Source organism: Marmota monax, unplaced genomic scaffold, assembly GCF_021218885.2.
Source record: "Marmota monax isolate L192 unplaced genomic scaffold, Marmota_monax_Labrador192_F-V1.1 WCK01_AAM20220418_F8-fsc00022, whole genome shotgun sequence".
In the NCBI taxonomy this organism is placed as follows: domain Eukaryota; kingdom Metazoa; phylum Chordata; class Mammalia; order Rodentia; family Sciuridae; genus Marmota; species Marmota monax.
In genome coordinates this window covers 25,949,119-25,970,036 of record NW_026695215.1, presented here as the reverse complement: position 1 = coordinate 25,970,036, position 20,918 = coordinate 25,949,119, and the positions used below count along the sequence as shown (strand labels likewise).

Genomic DNA, 20,918 nt, shown 5'->3' with positions numbered 1-20,918 from the left:
CCACTCCACCCTACTCAGTTCTGCCCTAATCTTGTGTTTCTGTAGCCAGATGCTGACCAACAAAGATCACTTTGTGTGCCTCTCAGTCAGATGCTTTCATCAGTGACAGGAAGGTATCCAAGTGAACAAGTGCTATGTGTGCCCAGCAGGCTTCTCCGTTCAACATGCTCTTGCTATTTTAAAAAGTTGCACTACCATAAACCTACCCAGAAATATAATAACCTCTACTACCAGAAAGTCCAATCCTTTGCCATTCTCGGATTCTATCAAAACAGTTAATTCTAGAATATTAGGCATGAACACAAGAAGCAGACCCAGACTAAGGGGCAGCTTGCTCATTCAGACTTTTCTGTCAGCTTCCTGACAGCTTGATTCCACCCATATGGCATTCCTACCTCATGCCAGACAAGGTCAGGATATTCAAGAGGAAAATATTAGCCACAAGAGTTCTAAGCCCTATTAGATGATAGAATTGTATTTCATAGGTCAGATTTCAACCAATAATGCTTTTATCTATTTTATTTCATTTCTTTTCCTTCTATTAAAAAGAGATATTTGGTGGGAGGGGAGGAATTGAGGTACAGAAAAAAATGAAAGAAAGATATGGATGAGAGTAATAATTTTTATAATATTTATTTTGTATACTTAGGATAATAGAAGAAATGCATATTTCTTATAGAAAATTTGGAAAGTATAAAGAAAGATTAAGAAGAAGAATGGGCTTTTATATACCATTTTATTAAATTAATTCTCCTAGAGAATAGAATTTCAAGTGCATTTGAAGGCCAAGGGCCAGGTAATAAGAACATATGAAGCTAGGTGATCCAGGTAGAGCAGAAGAGACAACTAAAAGAAAGAGTTATGTTTGGTTTGATCAGGAGACAGGACCCAAAGAGGAGCTTTGATGTCTAGACTTAAAGTAAATCTGATGACAGAGGCCTAGCTTCTCAAGAGTAACTTTGATGGTGATAGTAATCCTATTGTTTGCTCTTGGCTCCAGATAAGACTTGGCAGCTTTCCTTCCCAACAGGCCTCAGAAAAGCCACAGCAGTGAATAAGATCTACTAATAGCTCAAGGTCATATCTGAGGGAATAGGCAGCTCACTGCTAAAGAAAGGGAAGAAATTGATGCCAAAAAAAAGAAAGCAAAAAAGGTGGGAGGAAGAAAAGAGGAAAGGAAGGAAGGCAGGTACTACACATTGATGAGGCTAAGAGCTCAATTTTAAGAATCCAGTCAGAAGACCACTCCTGATATGGCTCAATTAGTAAGCGCTGCCAGCTAAACATCAGCTTGGCCTGGTGCTAATGGTATGCTTTCTCACTGCTCACCCCAGGAGGCAGATGTCATGGAGGAGGTAGAGATGATGGTGGAGAGCCTCCTGGACGTGCTCTTGCAGACTCTGCTCACCATCATGAGCAAATCGCACGCTCAGGAGGCGGTAAGAGGGCAGCGGTGCCCGCAGTGCACAGCCGAGATCACTGTTAGTAACTAACATTCAGGTTTTCTTGCCTTCTTTTCTAACCTGGGGCTCCTCCACATCATCTCCCATCTCACTATCCCACCATCTTCATCTTAGCCTCCCTTCCTGCATGATGGTCAGCATGCCTCCTTCTTCCCCTTCTTGAATCTAACTCCCCTCTCCACTCTAAAAGCTCTCAATTCATATTCCCAGGAGTCTACTTTAGGGAAGATTCAGGAAATGCTTCTTGTCCTGTTTTAATGCACACCATTTCAGTTGACCTTTGCCTTTAAGCAAAGTTATTCTCTATAATGTGGAATGAAGCAGGGATGTGGTAAATGTATTAAGAGGTTGAAGGTGAAAAATAGACTATTTCTTCTAGGAAGACTCTACTACATGCTCTCCTAAGTCATGTGCAGGCAGAATAATTTTCTCAGAATTTGCAAGTATCTACAAATTGGTTGTTTTTGTCCATATTCTTTGTATGTAAGTTTCTAGTGGAAGGAAAACTGTTGAACTAGAATTGCTTAGGCATTGTTCAGTAATGATTTTGTATGATCCAGTTAGGAGAGAAACAATCTGGGAAAGCCTCTCTGGAGGGACAGGGAGTTGTGCCTTGAGCCTTCAGTCCCCATTCCCATATCCAGAGTGAACTTCTCAACCCTAACAAGATAAACAGTTTGTGCAGAATCTTCCAGTTGGCAGATGGGAGGTTACAGAGCTCTCTTTGAGAAAAACCCTCTATGGGAGCATGCCAAGCTCTAGTATACTAGGGAGAGCACGGAGTGTGCCTGGAGTAGGCATGTAATCTGGAGCACTGGGCTTGGAAAGAGTGTCTGCTCCTTTATCCCCTGATTAGAATACTCTCAATGTGTTCTGGTGTGTCCTGGTAAACCATCCTTCTAACCAACCCTTACATAGTATTTGCTGTGGGATAGACCCTGCTTTAAGCACTTAACCAATATTGCAAATGAAGTGATCTATTTTATATAAATTATAATAAGGATGATAATAACTAATTTATTGGGTACTTTTTTGTATACAGGACTTTGTGCTTCATTGTTTCGTATATATTGACTCATCTGATCCTCACAACAAAAGAATTGTGACTTATAATGCTCATTTTTTTCAGATAAAACTCAGTACACACATATATATTTTTTCAGTTCATATACATGTATATATTTTACACACATATATGTGTGATAATTTCAGGAATCTAGGAGGGATTTGAGACACTAAAAAATTTGTTAAATTCCCATTAGTTTGGAAATATTTGAAGTCCTTTTCTCTTTCCATTCTGAGGAGGCAGCCTTCTAGAAGGAGGCCATACTTGACTGCCCCATGTTAAAAATGCTACAAGATGATCTTTGGAGTCCTTAGAGTAGATTTTCTTCTGTGAACCCCAGTTGGAACTTAAAGAAATTTTAAAGACTTATAATTATCCTTAAGTTTCAATTTAAAGCCATAGTTTGTTCCCTCAGTCATGTTGATATGCCATGTTCTGTTTGCCCAGGCAAGTTGTCCTATGCAAGCTTTGGGAAGTCCCCAGGAAGTCCTTGAAGAAGAGTTCCTCTATCCTAGCATGATGGACAGGTCCAAATTCTGTTCAGAAAAGGACATGCTTGCTCTTCCAAGTAGCTCCTACAGACTTAAGTATAGTGCTCTGACAACAAAAGACTATTTAACCAAAACTTTCCTGGGGGGTAAGGGATGAAAATATTTTCCTTATTTTGCAGTACTACTTTACTATAAGTTAAGGGTTTTTAGTAGCCTCATGCTGCAGATGCCTTATTAAGACTCCCAAACCTTCCAGAAAAGAAAGCTCATTTTCAGGATCAGAATTGTCACCTTTCTTCCATTATCATTGGGGCCATCTCAGACCCTCCCTTCTCTCCTTGCCCTCTGTGGATGTGGGGAACACAGCCTTGGTGATTGTTTGTGCTAAGTGATTTTTTGCTTTGGTTTCCAGGGAGAATATGTCTCCTGCCTTCTGTCACTGCTGCGACAAATGTGTGACACTCATTACCAGCACCTACTGGACAACTTCCAGAGCAAGGATGAACTCAAGGTAAGAAGTAGAGCACTGACTAGCCTTTCACCCCAGAAAGGCAGAGTGTAGTCAGAAATTCCCAGGGACTTTTCCCTGTCAGAGACATGAGTTCAAGTGACTATCACTACCAAGTGTTTAGGATTCACCAGCCCAAATTTATAGCTAAGTATATGGCCTCTAGAAAGCTGGCAGTGTCCCCACATTGACAAGTTTTCTCTGACTGACAGCAGCTCTGTGACCATGTACCATTAGAGACTACTTTGGGCAACACTGGGTCAGCAACTCAAGACTTCTCCCTTTCTTAAGAACTTGGCAGTCCCCTTTATATTTTGCCCCTGCAAACCAGGTACATATTTAATAACTATAATAATCATGGTGACAACTTTTCTTCATTTAAATGTATTTCTGGAAGATAATTTTTGAAAGCCAAGATTTACACTGCTTACCTTGGGTTGCTGGATACTGAGGGGCAAATAGTGCAGAGAAATGGGCCTGGGGTCCAGTCAGTAGGAGAGCATTGCCCAAATTGAGCAAGGCATCAACTGTAACAGACTTCTGGGGTTTGTGCCTTTGCATTAGAGCATGCTATTCACTCTTCCCTGGGTAAAGGATTATTGCAGACTTTAGGACTATGCTCTGCCTTTATACAGAACCAAGTCTCTTATACTTCATGGTTTTTAACTTGTGTTTTTACCCTGTTTTTAACTAGTGTAAACTTTATTAACCATATTGTGTCAGTTAAAAAAATATCAGTTGTAAATTTCTGGTATCTAATGAAGCCTCCCTTTCCACAGACTTGGGTCTCTGCAGATTGGTAGCATTCACAGCCCTTGAAGTGAAACAAAAACCACATCCAGGTCAAGCAGCACCTAAGCTGGATGTGGACCTAGAAAGTACAGACTTGACTGTTCTAGATCATTTTAATCTTTTGTGTGTTATATTAACCAAATATCAGTCAGGCTGGCATTCTTCTCTTACTTTTTAATAATGTGTATATACACATTACATCTGTATACATACACACTTATGCTTTTTGCTTACATGGTTATTTTTATTATAGAAATATGTGTATGTGACTTTAAGGTCAAACAGAGCCAGGCATGGTGGTGCACATCTGTAATCCCAGCAATTCTAGAAGCTGGGTCAGGAGGATCACAAGCTCAAAGCCAGCCTTAGCAACTTAGCAAGGCCCTGAGCAATTTAGTGAGACCCTAAGCAACTTAGCATACTCTGTCTCAAAAATATAAAAAGAGCTGGGGGTGTGGCTCAGTGGTAAAGTACCCTTGAGTTCAATCCCCAGTGCTACAAAAATTAAAATAAAATAATAACAGACAATACAATATTACAAAGTTTATTATATAAAACAGTAGTTCCCTGCCTTAGCATGACAAACTGTTAATCCCTATTCCCCAAAGGCAGCCACTTTCAACTCTTGCTGTTTTTCAGGAAGCTTCTACTGATAATTTTTAGATATTATCAGTTATTATTTATTTTCTTCCTCCATGGAAAAAGGGAATGATTCTCCTGAACCATTCCTCTCTCACATATATGTGTTTCCTCATTCTTGCTAGATAGACTTTCTTATTAACAGCTAGGTAAACACTGTGGCAAGCTATACTCTGATTATATTTCTTTTCTTGTAGAACTTTTTGTTTTTCCAGAAATTAATTGCCTCTTTTCTAATTTGCTTATACAAAACTCAAAATGTATTATAGAACCTAAATAAAAGAGCTAAAACTATAAAATTCTTTGACAAAAACACAAGTATTACTTTATATCCCTAGTTTAGGCAGTAGTTTCTTATATGTGACACCAAATTTTTTTATCTTATGACTGTCATTTATTAATCTCCTATTATGTGCCAGAATTTATGATATGTACTTTACAAGCTCCCTCAGAGGGAGCATTAATCTCCAGGATATATAAAGAAATCAAAAAACTTAACACCAAAAAACCAAATAACACAATCAATCAGTAAATGGACAAAGGAACTGAACAGACACTTCACAGAAGAAGAAATATGAATGGTCTATAAATATATGGAAAAATGTTCAACATCTCTAGCAATTAGAGAGAAATGTAAAGTAAAATTACACTAAGATTTCATGTCACTCCAGTCATGATGGCAATTTCAAGAATGCAAGTAATAATAAATGTTGGCGAGGATTCAGGGCAAAAAGTACACTCATACATTGCTGGTAGGACTGCAAATTGGTGCAACCACTCTGGAAAGTAGTATGAGATTCCTCAGAAAATTTGGAATGAAACCACCATTTGACCCAGTTATCCCACACCTTAGTTTATACCTAAAGGACTTCAAATCAGCATGCTACAGTGATTCAGCCACATCAATGTTTGTTGCAGCACAATTTACAATAGCTAAACTAAGGAACCAACCTAGTTGCCCTTCAGCAGATGAATGGATAAAGAAAATGTGGTATATATACACAATGGAATACTACTCAGCCTTAAAGAAGAATGAAAGTATAGCATTTGTGAATAAATGGATGGAACTAGAGAATATCAAGCTAAGTGAAATAAGCCAATCCCAAAGAACTAAAGGCCAAATGTTTTCTCTGATATGTGGATGCTAATTCACAATAAGGTGGTTGACTAGGGAAGAATAGAGGTACTTTGGATTAGACAGAGGGAAATGAAGGAAGTGGAGGGGTCTTGGAGGTAGGAATGAGATTAGAATGAATCAGACATTATTGCCCTATGTGCATATATGATTACACAACCTGTATAACTTTACATCATGTACAACCAGAAGAATGAGAAGTCATACTCCATTTATGTATGATGTGTCAACATGAATTCTACTGTCATGTATAACTAATTAGAACAAATAAATTAAAAAAAAAAAAACAGGCAAAAAATTTGAATTGATATTTCCCCAAACAAGATGTACCCATAGCTAATTAAGCACAAGAAAAATATACTCAATATCATTAGTTATTAGGGAATCAAAACCAGAATAGAACAATGCCACTTCACACTGAAAGTGGCACATAAAATAATAAATACAAATATTGGTATTAATTATTTTAAGTATAAGATAGATTTCACCAGGGAAGTCATCTAGTAAAAAAGAAGCTCTCAAATTAATAACCTATCTTCTATTTTAAGAAACTAGAGACAGGGCTGAGGTTGTGGCTCAGTGGTAGAGCATTTGTCTAGCATGTGTGAGGCACTGGGTTCAATTCTCAGGACACATATAAATAAATGAATAAAATAAAGTTGTCTATCAACATCTTTAAAAAAGAATAAACTATATAAATAAAAGAAAAATAAAGCAAAAAGAAGGGAAAAAAGTAGTTAAGATTAGAGTAAAAATAAATGAAATAAAGAATAGAAAAATAGAGGCTGGGGTTGTGGCTCAGAGGTAGAGTGCTCACCTACCAGATGTGAGGCACCAGGTTTGATCCTCAGTACCACATTAAAAATAAAATAAAGATATCGTGTCCACCTATAACTAAAAAATAAATATTTTTTAAAAGAATAGAAAAATAGATATCTTTTGTGAAATCTTTTTAATTTTATCTCTTCACTTGTGATAGATCCATTCAGACTTTCTATTTCTTCTTGAATGAATTCTGGCAGTTTGTATCATTTTAAGAATTTGTCCATTTCATCTAGGGTATATAATTTGTTGGTATGCATTTGTTCATAGCAGAACCGTAATTCTTTCTAGTTCTCTAACTAGAAAGATTTCACATTTCCCTTCTTTTGTCCCTAATTTTAGAAATTAGCTCATATTTCTCTTTAGCCCACTCTTTCCAGCCCTCTCCCCCCAGACCCTCATCTTTACCATTCACTCCTTGATTGGTCTAAATAAAGTTTTGCCAATTCTGTTCTTTTCAAAGAACCAACTCTTGGTCTCTCTTTTTGCTTTCAAGATTCTCTTTGTTTTTTACTTTTGACAGTTTTGACATGTCTATAGGTAGATCTCAGTTCTTTCCATTTGGAATTCATTGAACTTCCTGAATGTGTACATTAAAGATTTTCATCAGATTTGAGAAGCTCAGGACCATTATTTATTCAAATAATATTTTCCTCTTTCTTTCTCTCTCCTTGCTTCCTGATACACTAATTAAGTATATATGTATACCCTTAATGTTAAGATCTCTGAGGCGCTATTCAATTTTTTTTACCATCTTCAAGTTTGCTGAGTCTTCTGATAACTGAAATCTGCTGCTGAGCCCTTCCAGTGAAATTTCACTTCAGTTATTATACTTTTCAATTCCAGAATTTCTGTTTGATACTTTAAAAATAATTTCTATCCATTTTATTGATATTGTTTATTTGGTACAACATTGCATTTATACTTTTTTCTTTTGAGTTCTTTTTCCTATATATGAACCATACTTTCCTATTTCTTCTTATGCTTTATAATTTTTTGGTTGAAAACTGGACATTTTATATAATGTGACAACTACAGAGTATTAGTTAGCTTTCTGTCACTAGGACAAAATACCTGAGCAAAACAACTTTGGAGGAAAGATTTAGTTTGGCTCACAGTTTCAGAATGTTTAGTCCATGATCAACTGGCTCCAAAGGCAGAAACATCATGGCAGAAGAATGTGATGGAGAAAAGCTTTTCACATCATGGCAGCTACAAAGCAGAGCAAGTGAGACAGAGAGTGGAAGGAAGGAACGGGCTGAGGAACATATATAGCACACTCCCGATGACCTACTTCCTCCAACCAGGCCCCATCTCCTACAGTTTCTACCACCTCCCAATATTGACATAAAATTATTAATCTATTAGTGGGTTAATCTACTGATGAGGTCAGAGCCCTTATGATCCAGTCACTTCCCAAGAGCACCATATCAGAACACTGCTGCATTGGAAACCAAATCTTCAACACTTGAACCTTTGGGGAGCATTCCAGATCCTAAACCTATTATCTGAAAATATCACATCCCTAGGGTTTGTTCTTGCTTTTTATTGTTTTTTGTTGGAAATGATGTTTGTTCTTTAGTGATTAGCTAATGACTCGATAGAGATGTTCTTAAATGCTTTAAATCATTAAATCTTCACATTTTGCATTTTGCTAAGGAGTTCTGTGAATATTGTATATTCACCTTTAACATTCTTATAGCTCTGCCTTAACCTTCAATTCTTGCTTGTACATATCCTTATAGTCAACCAGAAGGGAGAAATTGGGCTTCTTGAATGTTTCCTAGGAATGCTGCATTTCCTTCTAGGCTGTCAAGAATATGTTAGAGCTTTTCAAAGCTTTTCAAATCCCCTTATGGATTTCTCATTCTTTTACTTTTTTTTTTTTTGGCTATTCTCTTGTTTACCCTGATATGGCTGCTTCATGCAACTGGGGTATTAAATTATATGGCTGATTTTTTCCTCCAATAAGTGCCCGTGGGAATGAAGTTTTCTCACAGAGTAAGCTGAGTCAGTTAAATAAAGATAAGCCTTATGAACAGGTTTATTATGAGAAGGTGTCAGTCAGATCAAATAATACAATTCTCTGGGGAATAAGACTTTTTTGGAAGTTCTAAAACCATTTTGTCCTGTCCAGTGGCTACTATTTTCATGACTGCTGCATTTCTATAGATGCTTGTTTTCAAGGCTACTATTCTGAAATTTATACATTTTTCCTGAATAAGTACTCCTGAATTATTGTAAATCTTTAGTTTAAATCACTTTGTTTCTTTCATAGGAGAGTAGATTTTCAGAAGGTTTGGGGTTTTTTTGCTTTTTGTTTGTTTGTTTTGGTATTGGGAATTGAACCCAGCCAGATCCTTGGCATGTTAAGCACATGTTCTACCACTAAGCTATACACCATAGCAATTTTCAAAGGTTTTTACTCTATCATTCCTAAAGTGCTTCTTCCATCAATGTGTTCTTAATATCCAAAAAAGTATATTTGTACAATCAAGTGCTCATGGGCTATGGTTTAAAGAAGGAGATCCATAGACTCAGTCTGATACCAATTCTGCTAGGCCTTAGTCTTTCCTGTGCTTTGGGTATTCACCTTTGGGGACAGGGTAGGTATAGAACTTCCTCAGTTCTGTCCAGCTTGGGTCTGCTTCCATCTGGCCTGGGAGAGTACTCAGAATTCACTGTCTCTTAGTTGCCTCCCTCTGAGAGACAACTCACAGAGGGAACCAGAATCCAACCCACCAGCTCTATACACTGTCATGGTCTAGAAGTCAAGAAGGGCCTAATAAGGAAATTTGTGCTATGGTGGTGGTGGAGGTATCTCACATCAGCTTTTCCTCTGTGGTCAGGAATTCCTACTGAAGATTTTCTGTGTGTTCCGAAACCTGATGAAGATGAGTGTCTTTCCTCGGGACTGGATGGTGATGAGACTGCTAACAAGCAAGTAAGAAAGGGCCCTGCACTAACATTCACAGAGTGTCTCTTAGACTAAGTAGACTCTGTGTGTGTGTGTGTGTGTGTGTGTGTGTGTGAGAGAGAGAGAGAGAGAGAGAGAGAGAGAGAGAGAGAGAGAGACGTGCCAAGATCATGGAAAGATAAAAGAATTGGCAATTGGAAAAAAAATGTTTGGAGGCATAATCAGCAGGACTTGGCCATTGACCATAACAACACAGAGAGGAAAGAATCAAAGATAATTCAAAAACTATAGCCTAAGAGCCTGGTAGATGTTGGTATAGTGAGCATAGAAAATGATGTGTTAAGGATGTGAAATATATAATATTCACTGAAGGGTTCCACCTTGAGAAAGACCTGCCTAAAGGCCAATGGCCTCTGCTCTCTGTAGGTTTAGGCAATGTCCCAAGCCCTCCTCTTGATTTGAGTCGTGTTGTCTGCCAGATAGTACTTGCCTTCCATAGACAGTGCTAATTACTCACCTGAAACCTGGCTGCGAAACTCTGACTACCGACATTGAATTCATTCTAAGCCTGACCCTAACTTATCTGCCCCTTTCATATTCTAGCCCATGCTTCCTTTTAGCAAGCCAGGTGAGTGATACATGTGGTAGGGGGCTGGCTCCTTTGAATCTGTATTTACTCAGAAGCAGACTAATTGGCCTCCACTCTCTAGCCCACTGCCTCTTCCCACTGATCTATCTTTTATGTTGGCATTCTACTGAATATAGTAAAATTATTTGCTAGTTATATTAGCAAGGTACTAGTATGATATTTCCACTTTGTGCCTTTTATAAAATCTCTTTTTCCCCTAAGAACTGCAAATGTTTGGTCTAGAACAGAAAGATGGATGATTATAAAGTTGCACAGATAATTCCTCAAATAATGGATTTTCCATTGGTATTCTTCATGTTTCTCTCTCTTAGCTCTGCTCAGGGCACTTCAGACTTTCCAGTCTTTCTTGCAAGAGCAGCCTTTTCTTCCAAGACTTTTACCCTTAAAATTTATCCCCCCCCCTCTGATGGTAGACTATCTAATACACTGTTTTTGCTTTGTCCCTTTTCTACACCAAAGCCCAGGAGGCCACTGTTAGATATAAGTCCCATAAGTCCCTTTGCAAGTAGCATAGGTCCTCTATATTAAACCTGTCCTACTTAACTCCTTTTCTACTTCAACCCATGCTCTCAATTCTAGTAGGATAGCCTCCCATTGCTTCTTATAAGTGCCCATTCTAGGAATAAGAATAATATTCTAAAACAAGAACTAAAATAAAATTACCCATAGAGGAAAATACTAGTATATGACAAAAACAAGGATTTAATAATAATAAACCTCTATTATCAAGTAAAATAATAAAATTATGTCCTAAATTCTATATAGTGATCATAATATATATTGCTTATCCAAAGTTCCCCCAAAATACTATAAGTTACTCTTTGAGAAATCTTTCAGAACCATAAGGCCCAGAGGGAAGAAGTATCAAGAGCCCACTGGTGCCCTATTTTATCTTACCTACTGTGGGGTATTTTACCAGCTAGTTTTCAGTGGGATTTGTACCATCTTCTCTTTTGTACTATCTTCTAGTCTCCATGTATGTGGGAGAAATTTGTACTAAGTTTTCCCATGGGCTATAGACAACTGGTGCTAAGTTGTCAGATGCTACTGTTAGTCTTTTAATTCTATCAATATCTTGTTTCCTTGATGCAGTATTATAGTCACTACTGTCCAGTACCTATCCTCTGCACTGCACAAGAATTTCATAGAGACAGACTTTGACTTCAAGGTAGGAACTCCTGAAACCCATCACTACTTTTGCAATAACCCTAGAAAGCCAAAAACCATGATTACAGATTTTTATTTATTAATATATTATTTTTATTTAATAATATTTTTATTTATTAACATATTCAGAGTATCAAACAGCTTCCAAGCCTGATTAGAATATGTTCTGGATGCTCCCCTCTTGGAGGTGTTGGGAGCCAGGCATCTATGATTATGTTTTCTATCCAGAGTCAACACTATTGGCATCAAAAATAGTCACTAAAGGGCTGGGATTGTGGCTCAGTGGCAGAACGCTTGCCTTGCATGTATGAGGCACTGGGTTTGATCCTCAGCACCGCATAAAAATAAATAAATAAAGGTATTTTTTTAAAAAAGGAGTCACTAACTAAAACAGGTGAGGGTGCTATTTGAAAAGATATTTTAAAAGAAAAATCAGGATCTTAAGATTATAAAATGGATTCTGTGCTATATTCATGTGTTTAATAACTCTCTTCAAGTTAAGTACTCATATTGTCACATGATTCTTCTTTTTCTGTGTTTCTAGGTGTGGAATTCTTATTTTAGTCTGGCAGTTCTATTCATAAATCAGCCAAGCCTTCAGCTAGAAATCATTACTTCAGCCAAGAGGAAAAAGATTCTAGATAAGTAAGACAGATGTCTCCTGTTCATCTCCCTACCCCTTTCCCAGATGGGACTGTGTTACTGTGACAGGCTCCTTTGGAAGACCATTGGGTTCTCACATGGGTAGTTTCCCAATAGACCAAGAGTAAGGGTTCAATTAAGAACCAAATGGCTTAGTATTTTAAGAAACTTTGGGAATGACAGTACAGAAGTACTGGCCTCATAAGGTTTGCAACCCTGTTTTGAGGTGTGAACCTTTTTCCACTAACAATTGGCTCCTGTGTTACTATTCCCAGGTATGGGGACATGCGTGTGATGATGGCTTATGAACTGTTCAGCATGTGGCAGAATTTGGGTAGGTCTTTTCTCCCTGTTATTCCCTTCCATATATTGCAAAGCCAAATAAAAACTACCAGGACTAATAGCATCCCCCAGACTTTCTGAGTGTTAGTTCAGGCCCAAGAAATTCGTATATAACTTGAATGTAACACTTCAGATGGATGAAGCATGAAGCTCTTGGCAGAGAGAGTTTGGCTGAAAAAATAAGACTCCAGTACTACATATGCACAGTCCCTTTTTAGAGAACTAAAGTCAAAAGAATAAGATGAGTGCTCCAGTAATTTTTCCAGTTTGAGAATCCATGCTTGTAAGATGCTCTGTGCTTTGTATGTCCCAGTCTGGATGTTGTAGGCTCAAAAGCATAGATAGATCTTGAGAATACCTAGCACATGAACAAGGACATTAATTTTAATAGTATTCATGCATCCAGATCACATACCTGACATCAGTTGCATAAAAGAACATGTGAGAAGGGAGTTACAGCCACTGGATGCGATTGATTTTGTTTACCCATCTAGCCACGGCTTCTCTAATAGCCACTTTTTTAAATATAAACTTGTCAGATCAATATTTCTGGTACAATCTTTTTTTATATACAACATTTTTTATTTGTTCTTTTTAGGTATACATGACAATCTTTCAGTTGCCCTGATGACTAAGTGGGCCAGCCTATATTATAGGGATCTGAGTGGCCTGTCAGGATGCTAGAGAAGCTACTGTTACTACTTCAAGTGAGGTCTGCTTTCAACTAAGTTCATGGCTCTGAAGCCCTAGGAATGATGGTCATAAAATCTTACAGTCATCTGTTAACCATTTCCATTCCTAATCTAGAGGCAGCAACAAGGTCTGAGGCATTTCTTCCAGTAAGAGGGTCTTCCATGCCTGAGTGGGGATGCATTTCCAAAAGCGGACTTTTTCCAGCTTTAGCACTGTTACTCTGCATCCAACAGTAATAGATTTGAACCCTGAAGTTGACTGTGAAATTTCCAGGAATACAAGAGACTGGCAACTATATCAAGTACCAAGATTAGAACATGCAGAATTGGCCTTAGGGCTAATATTTTCTTCTTAGATAGACTTTCAAAATAGAAGAAATTTTAAAAGATTCTAGATTCTCCTGATGAAGCCATTCTTACCTCATTGCTTTTGGTGGAAATGACATTCTGTGGTCCCTGAGAACTGGTTTTACTTGATGTAGCAGTTATTATACAAGTCCACAGTTTGTCTCTTCCTTAGTCTCTGAAAGACTGAAAGAAGAGCTCTGAAGATGGTTCTCTGTTTCACCACTGCAAGGAACAAAAGTGTCCAATTCCATGGTCCTCAGGGCTAGCCCTGACTTATGGAAACCTTACTCAGATGACAGGCCAGTCAGAGGGAAGTTCATCCCTCACTTCCCATGGGAAGGCCTCCTACAGGAAGCTGAGGGATGAGCTGATCCAAGTAGGTATGGCACTGCCATCAGAAATGCAGTGTGATTGGCGAGTGATATTGGCCAAATTATATTGTTAAATTGTGTACATGTATGAATACGTAACAACAATTCCCATCATTATGTACAATTATAATGCACCAATAAAAAATATAAAGAGAAAGAAGTAAAGAACAAAGGAAAAGGAAGGAAAGAAAAGAAAAATAATCTTAATACAAGGGATTTGAGGATGGGCAAAGAGTCTCCAGGCCATCCTGTCAGGGTAGGGATGTGCAAGAGTCTCCTTCCAGCTCAGAAGAGGGGCTTCTTTGGCATACAGGAGCACAAGCATTAAAAAGATCCATGGATTTCTGGTCCCTGGTAACTGGACCAAGGCCCAGATATCCTCTTCTATTTAAATGCCTCTAGGCTAGAGATAGAAACCCCAGGAAAAGTAAATTTTATTTAAGCAAAAATATATGACTTTTCCTTGCTTTAAAAAAAAATGCTGTGAAAAGACCATCTGAAACTATCTTAGGTTACTCAAAAATCCCATAGCAAACTCTGTTTCTTGACCTCAGAGATTTTCAGGTAGTTTTTGGAACTTCCCAGGAAATTGGAAAAGCAGTTTGAGCCTGTTGAACATTTGCTTTAAATAGGCTGGGCCAACTTTATCTATGAACTCTAAAAAGCTGAGAGGAGGTTTCACAGAAAACCATAGGAGTGAGCTTAGTTTACTCTCAGAAGCATTCAGTAAAAAATCATAACATGTGCTGTGGCTCACTTGGGAATCTTCCATGGAAGTAACAAAGCATTCATAAACTAATATCTGTTGGGTTTTGTTGTTCAGGTGAACATAAGATCCACTTTATTCCGGGAATGATTGGTCCTTTTCTGGGTGTGACACTAGTCCCACAGCCAGAAGTACGGAATATCATGATCCCCATCTTTCATGATATGATGGATTGGGAGCAGAGGAAAAATGGCAACTTCAAACAGGTAAGGTGACACCTGGAAGTGTTCAAGGTACTTTTTGAAATGGACCCCTTCTTCTCAGGCAGGTGGCCCAGATGGCTACAACATGGCTCCAATGGGAATGTTAAAACAGCCATCTTGAATTCTTCCTCTTCAAGGATTTTTAATTATTTGCCAAAATTGGTTTGTAGACTCGTTTCATCAAATTAGAGGCCAAAAAAAACGAATCAGAGGAAATAGGTGAATATCATGTAAAAGGAACTTGAGACTATGCCCTCCCAATTTCACTCAGGTGAAGGCCTGGGAGTATGTTATTCTTCCTCTTTGGCAGATCCCCACTGTACAAAAGCATTTCTAAGATTAGAGCCCAGACCAGTTGGCTTCTCATGGCTCAGGATAGCCTAGAATTCCATAGACTACAGGTCCAAGAGATGCTTCTGACTGAGTCACTTAAGTCTCTCCTTCCATGTAATTCTTTTGCCACCACTAAGGTGAAGGAGATGGCTTCTTCCTTTTTATCTATAGCTCCAAAGAATAATTCTAGGACCAATAAGGGCCAATGATATGGAAGACAATTTTAGCTATAAAGAAATAAATTGCTAACAGCATAAAGTATCTACTGTGATCTATAGTAGTTTGGAATATAGGAGTTCCACTTTGCTAGTGATCTTCAAGCAAGCCCCCAGGAGGCTACTAGGATACATTTCTGTATTGGCTTGGAAATTGTCCCAGTTCCCCACTGAACTCCTTCACAACCCATGATTTTGCAATGAACCAATTTCAGTGGGTGAAATTGAGGAGCACAACAAACAGTAATTTTTAAATATTTATTTATTTTTAAATTTACATTAATAAATAAAAATCTTACATAAATAAATAAAATATTTATTTTTAAATTTACATAGAGTAAAATTCACTCTTTTTTATTTATGGTTCTATAAGTTTTTGCAGATGCACAGAGTTGTGTGACCAACATGACAATCAATATTTTTCAAATGCCTCAAAATTCTATTTTTTAGTTCCTTTCTAATGAAACACTTCCTCGTTCTTTAATCAGTATAGTCTGATCTGTTCTCCATCAATGTAGTTGTACCTTTACCGTAAATGTCATATAGATGGAATCAAACAGAAAATAACCCTTTTGAGACTGGCTTCTTTCACTGAGCATGATACTATGAGAGGTTCATCTATTTCACTGTGTGTGTCATCTGAGACTGCTCCATTGCCTTAGCAACATCCTGCTCAAAGAGAATTCGGTGATACCCTGGAATTTATTGGTTCAGACAGCCCCAGGTTCAAAGATACCAAAGCATCCAAATAGCCCTGGAGGTACCAATTGCCTGGAACAGGAAGAATTACTGTGCCAGTGATAAGTCTCCAATCAGGCCAATTTCCCGACAACCTCTAGCTTCTTATTTATCTTTAAAAACTTTTTCTCACAATAAATCCATTTGATGTGCTCCCCTATAAATTTTAAAGCACACAGAGCAGAGATCCGACCTATCTTTGTCAGAGATAACCTATCAGGTCCAATCATCCCACCAGGCCCTCACTGTTGAAACTATTTTCCTGTGTCTTTGTCTTTTATTTCTTTTTTTAAAGCTTTTTTTATTAGTTGTTCAAAACATTACAAAGCTCTTGACATATCATATTTTATACATTTGATCCAAGTGGGATATGAACTCCCATTTTTCCCCCTTATACAGATTGCAGAATCACATCGATTACACATCCACGTTTTTACATACTGCCATACTAGTGTCTGTTGTATTCTGCTACCTTTCCTATCCTCTAGTATCCCCCCTCCCCTCCTCTCCCCTCCCATCTTCTCTCTCTACCCCATCTACTGTAATTCATTTCTCTGTCTTGTTTTTTTTCCCTTTCCCCTCACTTCCTCTTATATGTAATTTTGTATAACAATGAGGGTCTCCTTCCATTTCCATGCAATTTCCCTTCTCTCTCCCTTTCCCTCCCACCTCTCATCCCTGTTTAATGGTAATCTTCTTCTCATGCTCTTCCTCCCTGCTCTGTTCTGAGTTGCCCTCCTTATATCAAAGAAGACATTTGGCATTTGTTTTTTAGGGATTGGCTAGCTTCACTTAGCATAATCTGCTCTAATGTCATCCATTTCCCTGCAAATGCCAGGATTTTGTCATTTTTTAGTGCTGAGTAATACTCCATTGTGTATAAATCCCACTTTTTTTTATCCATTCATCTATTGAAGGGCATCTAGGTTGATTCCACAGTCTAGCTATTGTGAATTGTGCTGCTATGAACATCAATGTAGCTGTATCCCTATAGTACGCTCTTTTAAGGACTTTGGGGAATAGTCCAAGAAGGGGAATAGCTGGGTCAAATGGTGGTTCCATTCCCAGCTTTCCAAGGAATCTCCATACTGCTTTCCAAATTGGCCACACCAATTTGCAGTCCCACCAGCAATGTACAAGAGTACCCTTTTCCTCACATCCTTGCCAGCACTTGTTGTTTGACTTCATAATGGCTGCCATTCTTACTGGAGTGAGATGGTATCGTAGGGTGGTTTTAATTTTCATTTCTCTGACTGCTAAAGATGGTGAGCATTTTTTCGTGTACTTGTTGATTGATTGTATGTCCTCCTCTGAGAAGTGTCTGTTCAGGTCCTTGGCCCATTTGTTGATTGGGTTTTTTGTTTTCTTATTGTTTAATTTTTTGAGTTCTTTGTATACTCTGGATATTAGGGCTCTATCTGAAGTGTGAGGAGTAAAGATTTGTTCCCAGGATGTAGGCTCCCTATTTACCTCTCTTATTGTTTCTCTTGCTGAGAAAAAAACTTTTTAGTTTAAGTAAGTCCCATTTGTTTATTCTTGTTATTAACTCTTGGGCTATGGGCATCCTATTAAGGAATGTGGAGCCCGACCCCACAATATGTAGATCGGAGCCAACTTTTTCTTCTATCAGACACAGAGTCTCTGATTTGATATCAAGCTCCTTGATCGATTTTGAGTTAACTTTTGTGCATGGCGAGAGAAAGGGATTCAGTTTCATTTTGTTGCATATGGATTTCCAGTTTTCCCAGCACCATTTGTTGAAGATGCTATCCTTTCTCCATTGCATGCTTTTAGCACCTTTGTCAAATATAAGATAGTTGTAGTTTTGTGGATTGGTCTCTGTGTCCTCTATTCTGTACAATTGGTCTACCTGCTTTTTTGGTACCAGTACCATGTTGTTTTTGTTACTATTGCTCTGTTGTATAGTTTGAAATCTGGTATCGCTATACCGCCTGTTTCACTCTTCCTGCTTAGAATTGCTTTTGCTATTCTGGGTCTTTTATTTTTCCAGATGAATTTCATGATTGCTTTATCTATTTCTACAAGAAATACCATTGGGATTTTGATTGGCATTGCATTAAACCTATAGAGAACTTTTGGTAATATCACCATTTTGATGATGTTAGTTCTGCCTATCCATGAACAGGGTATATTTTTCCATCTTTAAAGATCTTCTTCTATCTCTCTCTTTAGGGTTCTGTAGTTTTCATTGTATAAATCTTTCACCTCTTTTGTTAGGTTGATTCCCAAGTATTTTATTTTTTTGAGGATATTGTGAATGTGGTGGTTGTCCTCATTTCCATTTCAGAGGATTTGTCGCTGATATACAGGAATGCCTTTGATTTCTGCATATTGATTTTATATCCTTCCACTTTGCTGAATTCATTTATTAGCTATAGTAGTTTCTTTGTAGAACCTTTTGGGTCTTCTAGGTATAGGAGCATGTCATTTGCAAATAGTGATAATTTAAGTTCTTCTTTTCCTATCTTTATGCCTTCAATTTCTTTCATCTGTCTAATTGCTCTGGCCAGTATTTGGAGAACTATATTGAATAGAAGTGGTGAGAGAGGGCATCCCTGTATTGTTCCAGATTTTAGAGGGAATGCCTTCAATTTTTCTCCATTTAGAATGATGCTAGCCTGAGGCTTAGCATAGATAGCTTTTACAAAGTTGAGGTAAGTTCCTGTTATCCCTAGTTTTTCTAGTGTTTTGAACATAAAGGGTTGCTGTACTTTGTCGAATGCTTTTTCTGCATCTATCGAGATGATCATATGGTTCTTATCTGTAAGTCTATTGATGTGGTGAATAATGTTTATTGATTTCCGTATATTGAACCAGTCTTGTATCCCAGGGAGAAATCCTACTTGATCATGGTGTACAATTTTTTTGATGTTTTTGTATCCGATTCGCCAGAATTTTATTGAGGATTTTTGCATCAGGTTCATTAGAGATATTGGTCTGTAGTTTTCTTTCTTTGAAGTGTCTTTGTCTGGTTTCGGAATCAGGGTGATGTTGACCTCATAGAATGAATTTGAAAGAGCTCCCTCTTTTTCTATTTCCTGAAATAACTTGAAAAGTATTGGTATTAATTCTTCTTTAAAGGTTTTGTAAAACTCCGCTGTATACCCATCCGGTCCTGGGCTTTTCTTGGTTGGTAGTCTTTTGATGGCTTCTTCTATTTCCTCCATTGATATTGGTCTGTTTGTCTTTTATTTCTTATTAATTATTTCAGTGTTTTAATTTCTCAGCCAGTTAACACCTCTGCGCAGTTATCTGATCCCTTGTGTAGGACACAGTAACAGGTAGTTTTTCTACTGATGAGTACTATTTAACTTATTAATAATTTGAAAGACATTTAGATTCTTTACATTTTGGTGAATACTAAAATGAAGCTAATAAAACATTTTGTATGAATATAAACTACTTTTTTTCTTGGATGAATGCATAAAAATATAATTGTAGGATCTTGTGATAAGTGTAGGTTTAGTTTTATATAAGAAGATATCAAACTATTTTCAAAAATGGCTGAACCATTTTGAAGTCCCAGCAACTGTTTATGAGAATTCCAGTTGCTCCATATAATAACCAATATTTAGTATTATTTGTGCCATTCTAATATATGTGCAGTTGTATATCATTGTGGTTTTAATTTACATTCCCCTAATTACTAATGATGAGCATCCTTTCATTTGTTTACTTAATAGTCTTATATTTCTTTGATGAAATTATTATTCAAAACTTGTTCATTTTCAGTTGGGTTGTTTGTTTCCAAATATTGTTGAGTTTTAAGGTTTCTTCATGTATTCTGGATTTAAGTTCTTTGTTCAGTGTGTTACTTACAATATTTTCTCCAAGTCTTTAGCTGATCGTTTTATTTACCATTATCTTTCAGAGAACTAAAGTTTTATAAAATTATTTTTATGCAGTTCAATATCAATGTTTTTATTTATATATAAATACATATATGTGTGTATACATGTATATAGATATATAGATATTAGTTGTACTTGGACACAATACCTTTGTTTTATTTATTTATTTTTTTATATGGTACTGAGGATCGAACCCAGGGCCTCGCACATGCTAGGCAAGCACTCTACCACTGAGCCACAACTCCAGCCCTCAATGTTTTTCTTTTATGAATGCTTTTGGAATGATATCTAAGAACTATTTGCCTAGCCCTGGGCCACAAATGTTTTTTCAGTGTCTACTTCTGGAAGGTTTATAATTTTATTATAGTGCTGGGGATTGAATCCAAGACCTCACACGTACTAATAAGCAAGTGCTCTTCTACTGAGCTACACCTCCAGCCCTAGACATTACATAATGTTACATTTTAAAATCAGATCTATTTTGAATCAATTTTTGTATAAGGTGTGAAATGTGGGTAAAAGGTCTTTTGGAGGAAGCATATAGATGTCCAATTAATTATTCCAGCACCTTGTTGAAAAGACTATCCTTTCTCCTTGAATTACCTTTGTACCTTTATCAAATCAATTGACTATCAAAGTGTACAAAGTTTTAATTCAGAGGAATAAGTTTTACTGATCTAGTGCACAGTATGGTGACAATACTTAATAATAATGTGTTGTATATTTTTAAATTGCTGAAAGAGTAGA

The 20,918-nt window shown here is 37.3% G+C and overlaps 1 protein-coding gene across 8 annotated transcripts in view; it reads left to right on the top strand.

Annotated features, from left to right (window-relative positions):
- Positions 1-20,918, top strand: part of Dock3 (dedicator of cytokinesis 3) — a 680,226-nt gene that overhangs the window by 595,576 nt on the left and 63,732 nt on the right. For 6 of the 8 annotated variants that reach the window (XM_058574833.1, XM_058574836.1, XM_058574835.1 and 3 more), the window contains exons 26-32: positions 1,335-1,481; positions 3,433-3,531; positions 9,766-9,860; positions 11,575-11,650; positions 12,194-12,294; positions 12,567-12,625; positions 14,868-15,016. In XM_058574833.1, coding sequence (XP_058430816.1) covers positions 1,335-1,481; positions 3,433-3,531; positions 9,766-9,860; positions 11,575-11,650; positions 12,194-12,294; positions 12,567-12,625; positions 14,868-15,016 — 726 coding nt within the window. The remainder of the gene's footprint in view (positions 1-1,334; positions 1,482-3,432; positions 3,532-9,765; positions 9,861-11,574; positions 11,651-12,193; positions 12,295-12,566; positions 12,626-14,867; positions 15,017-20,918) is intronic. The other 2 variants (XM_058574834.1, XM_058574838.1) reach the window with 2 other exon arrangements.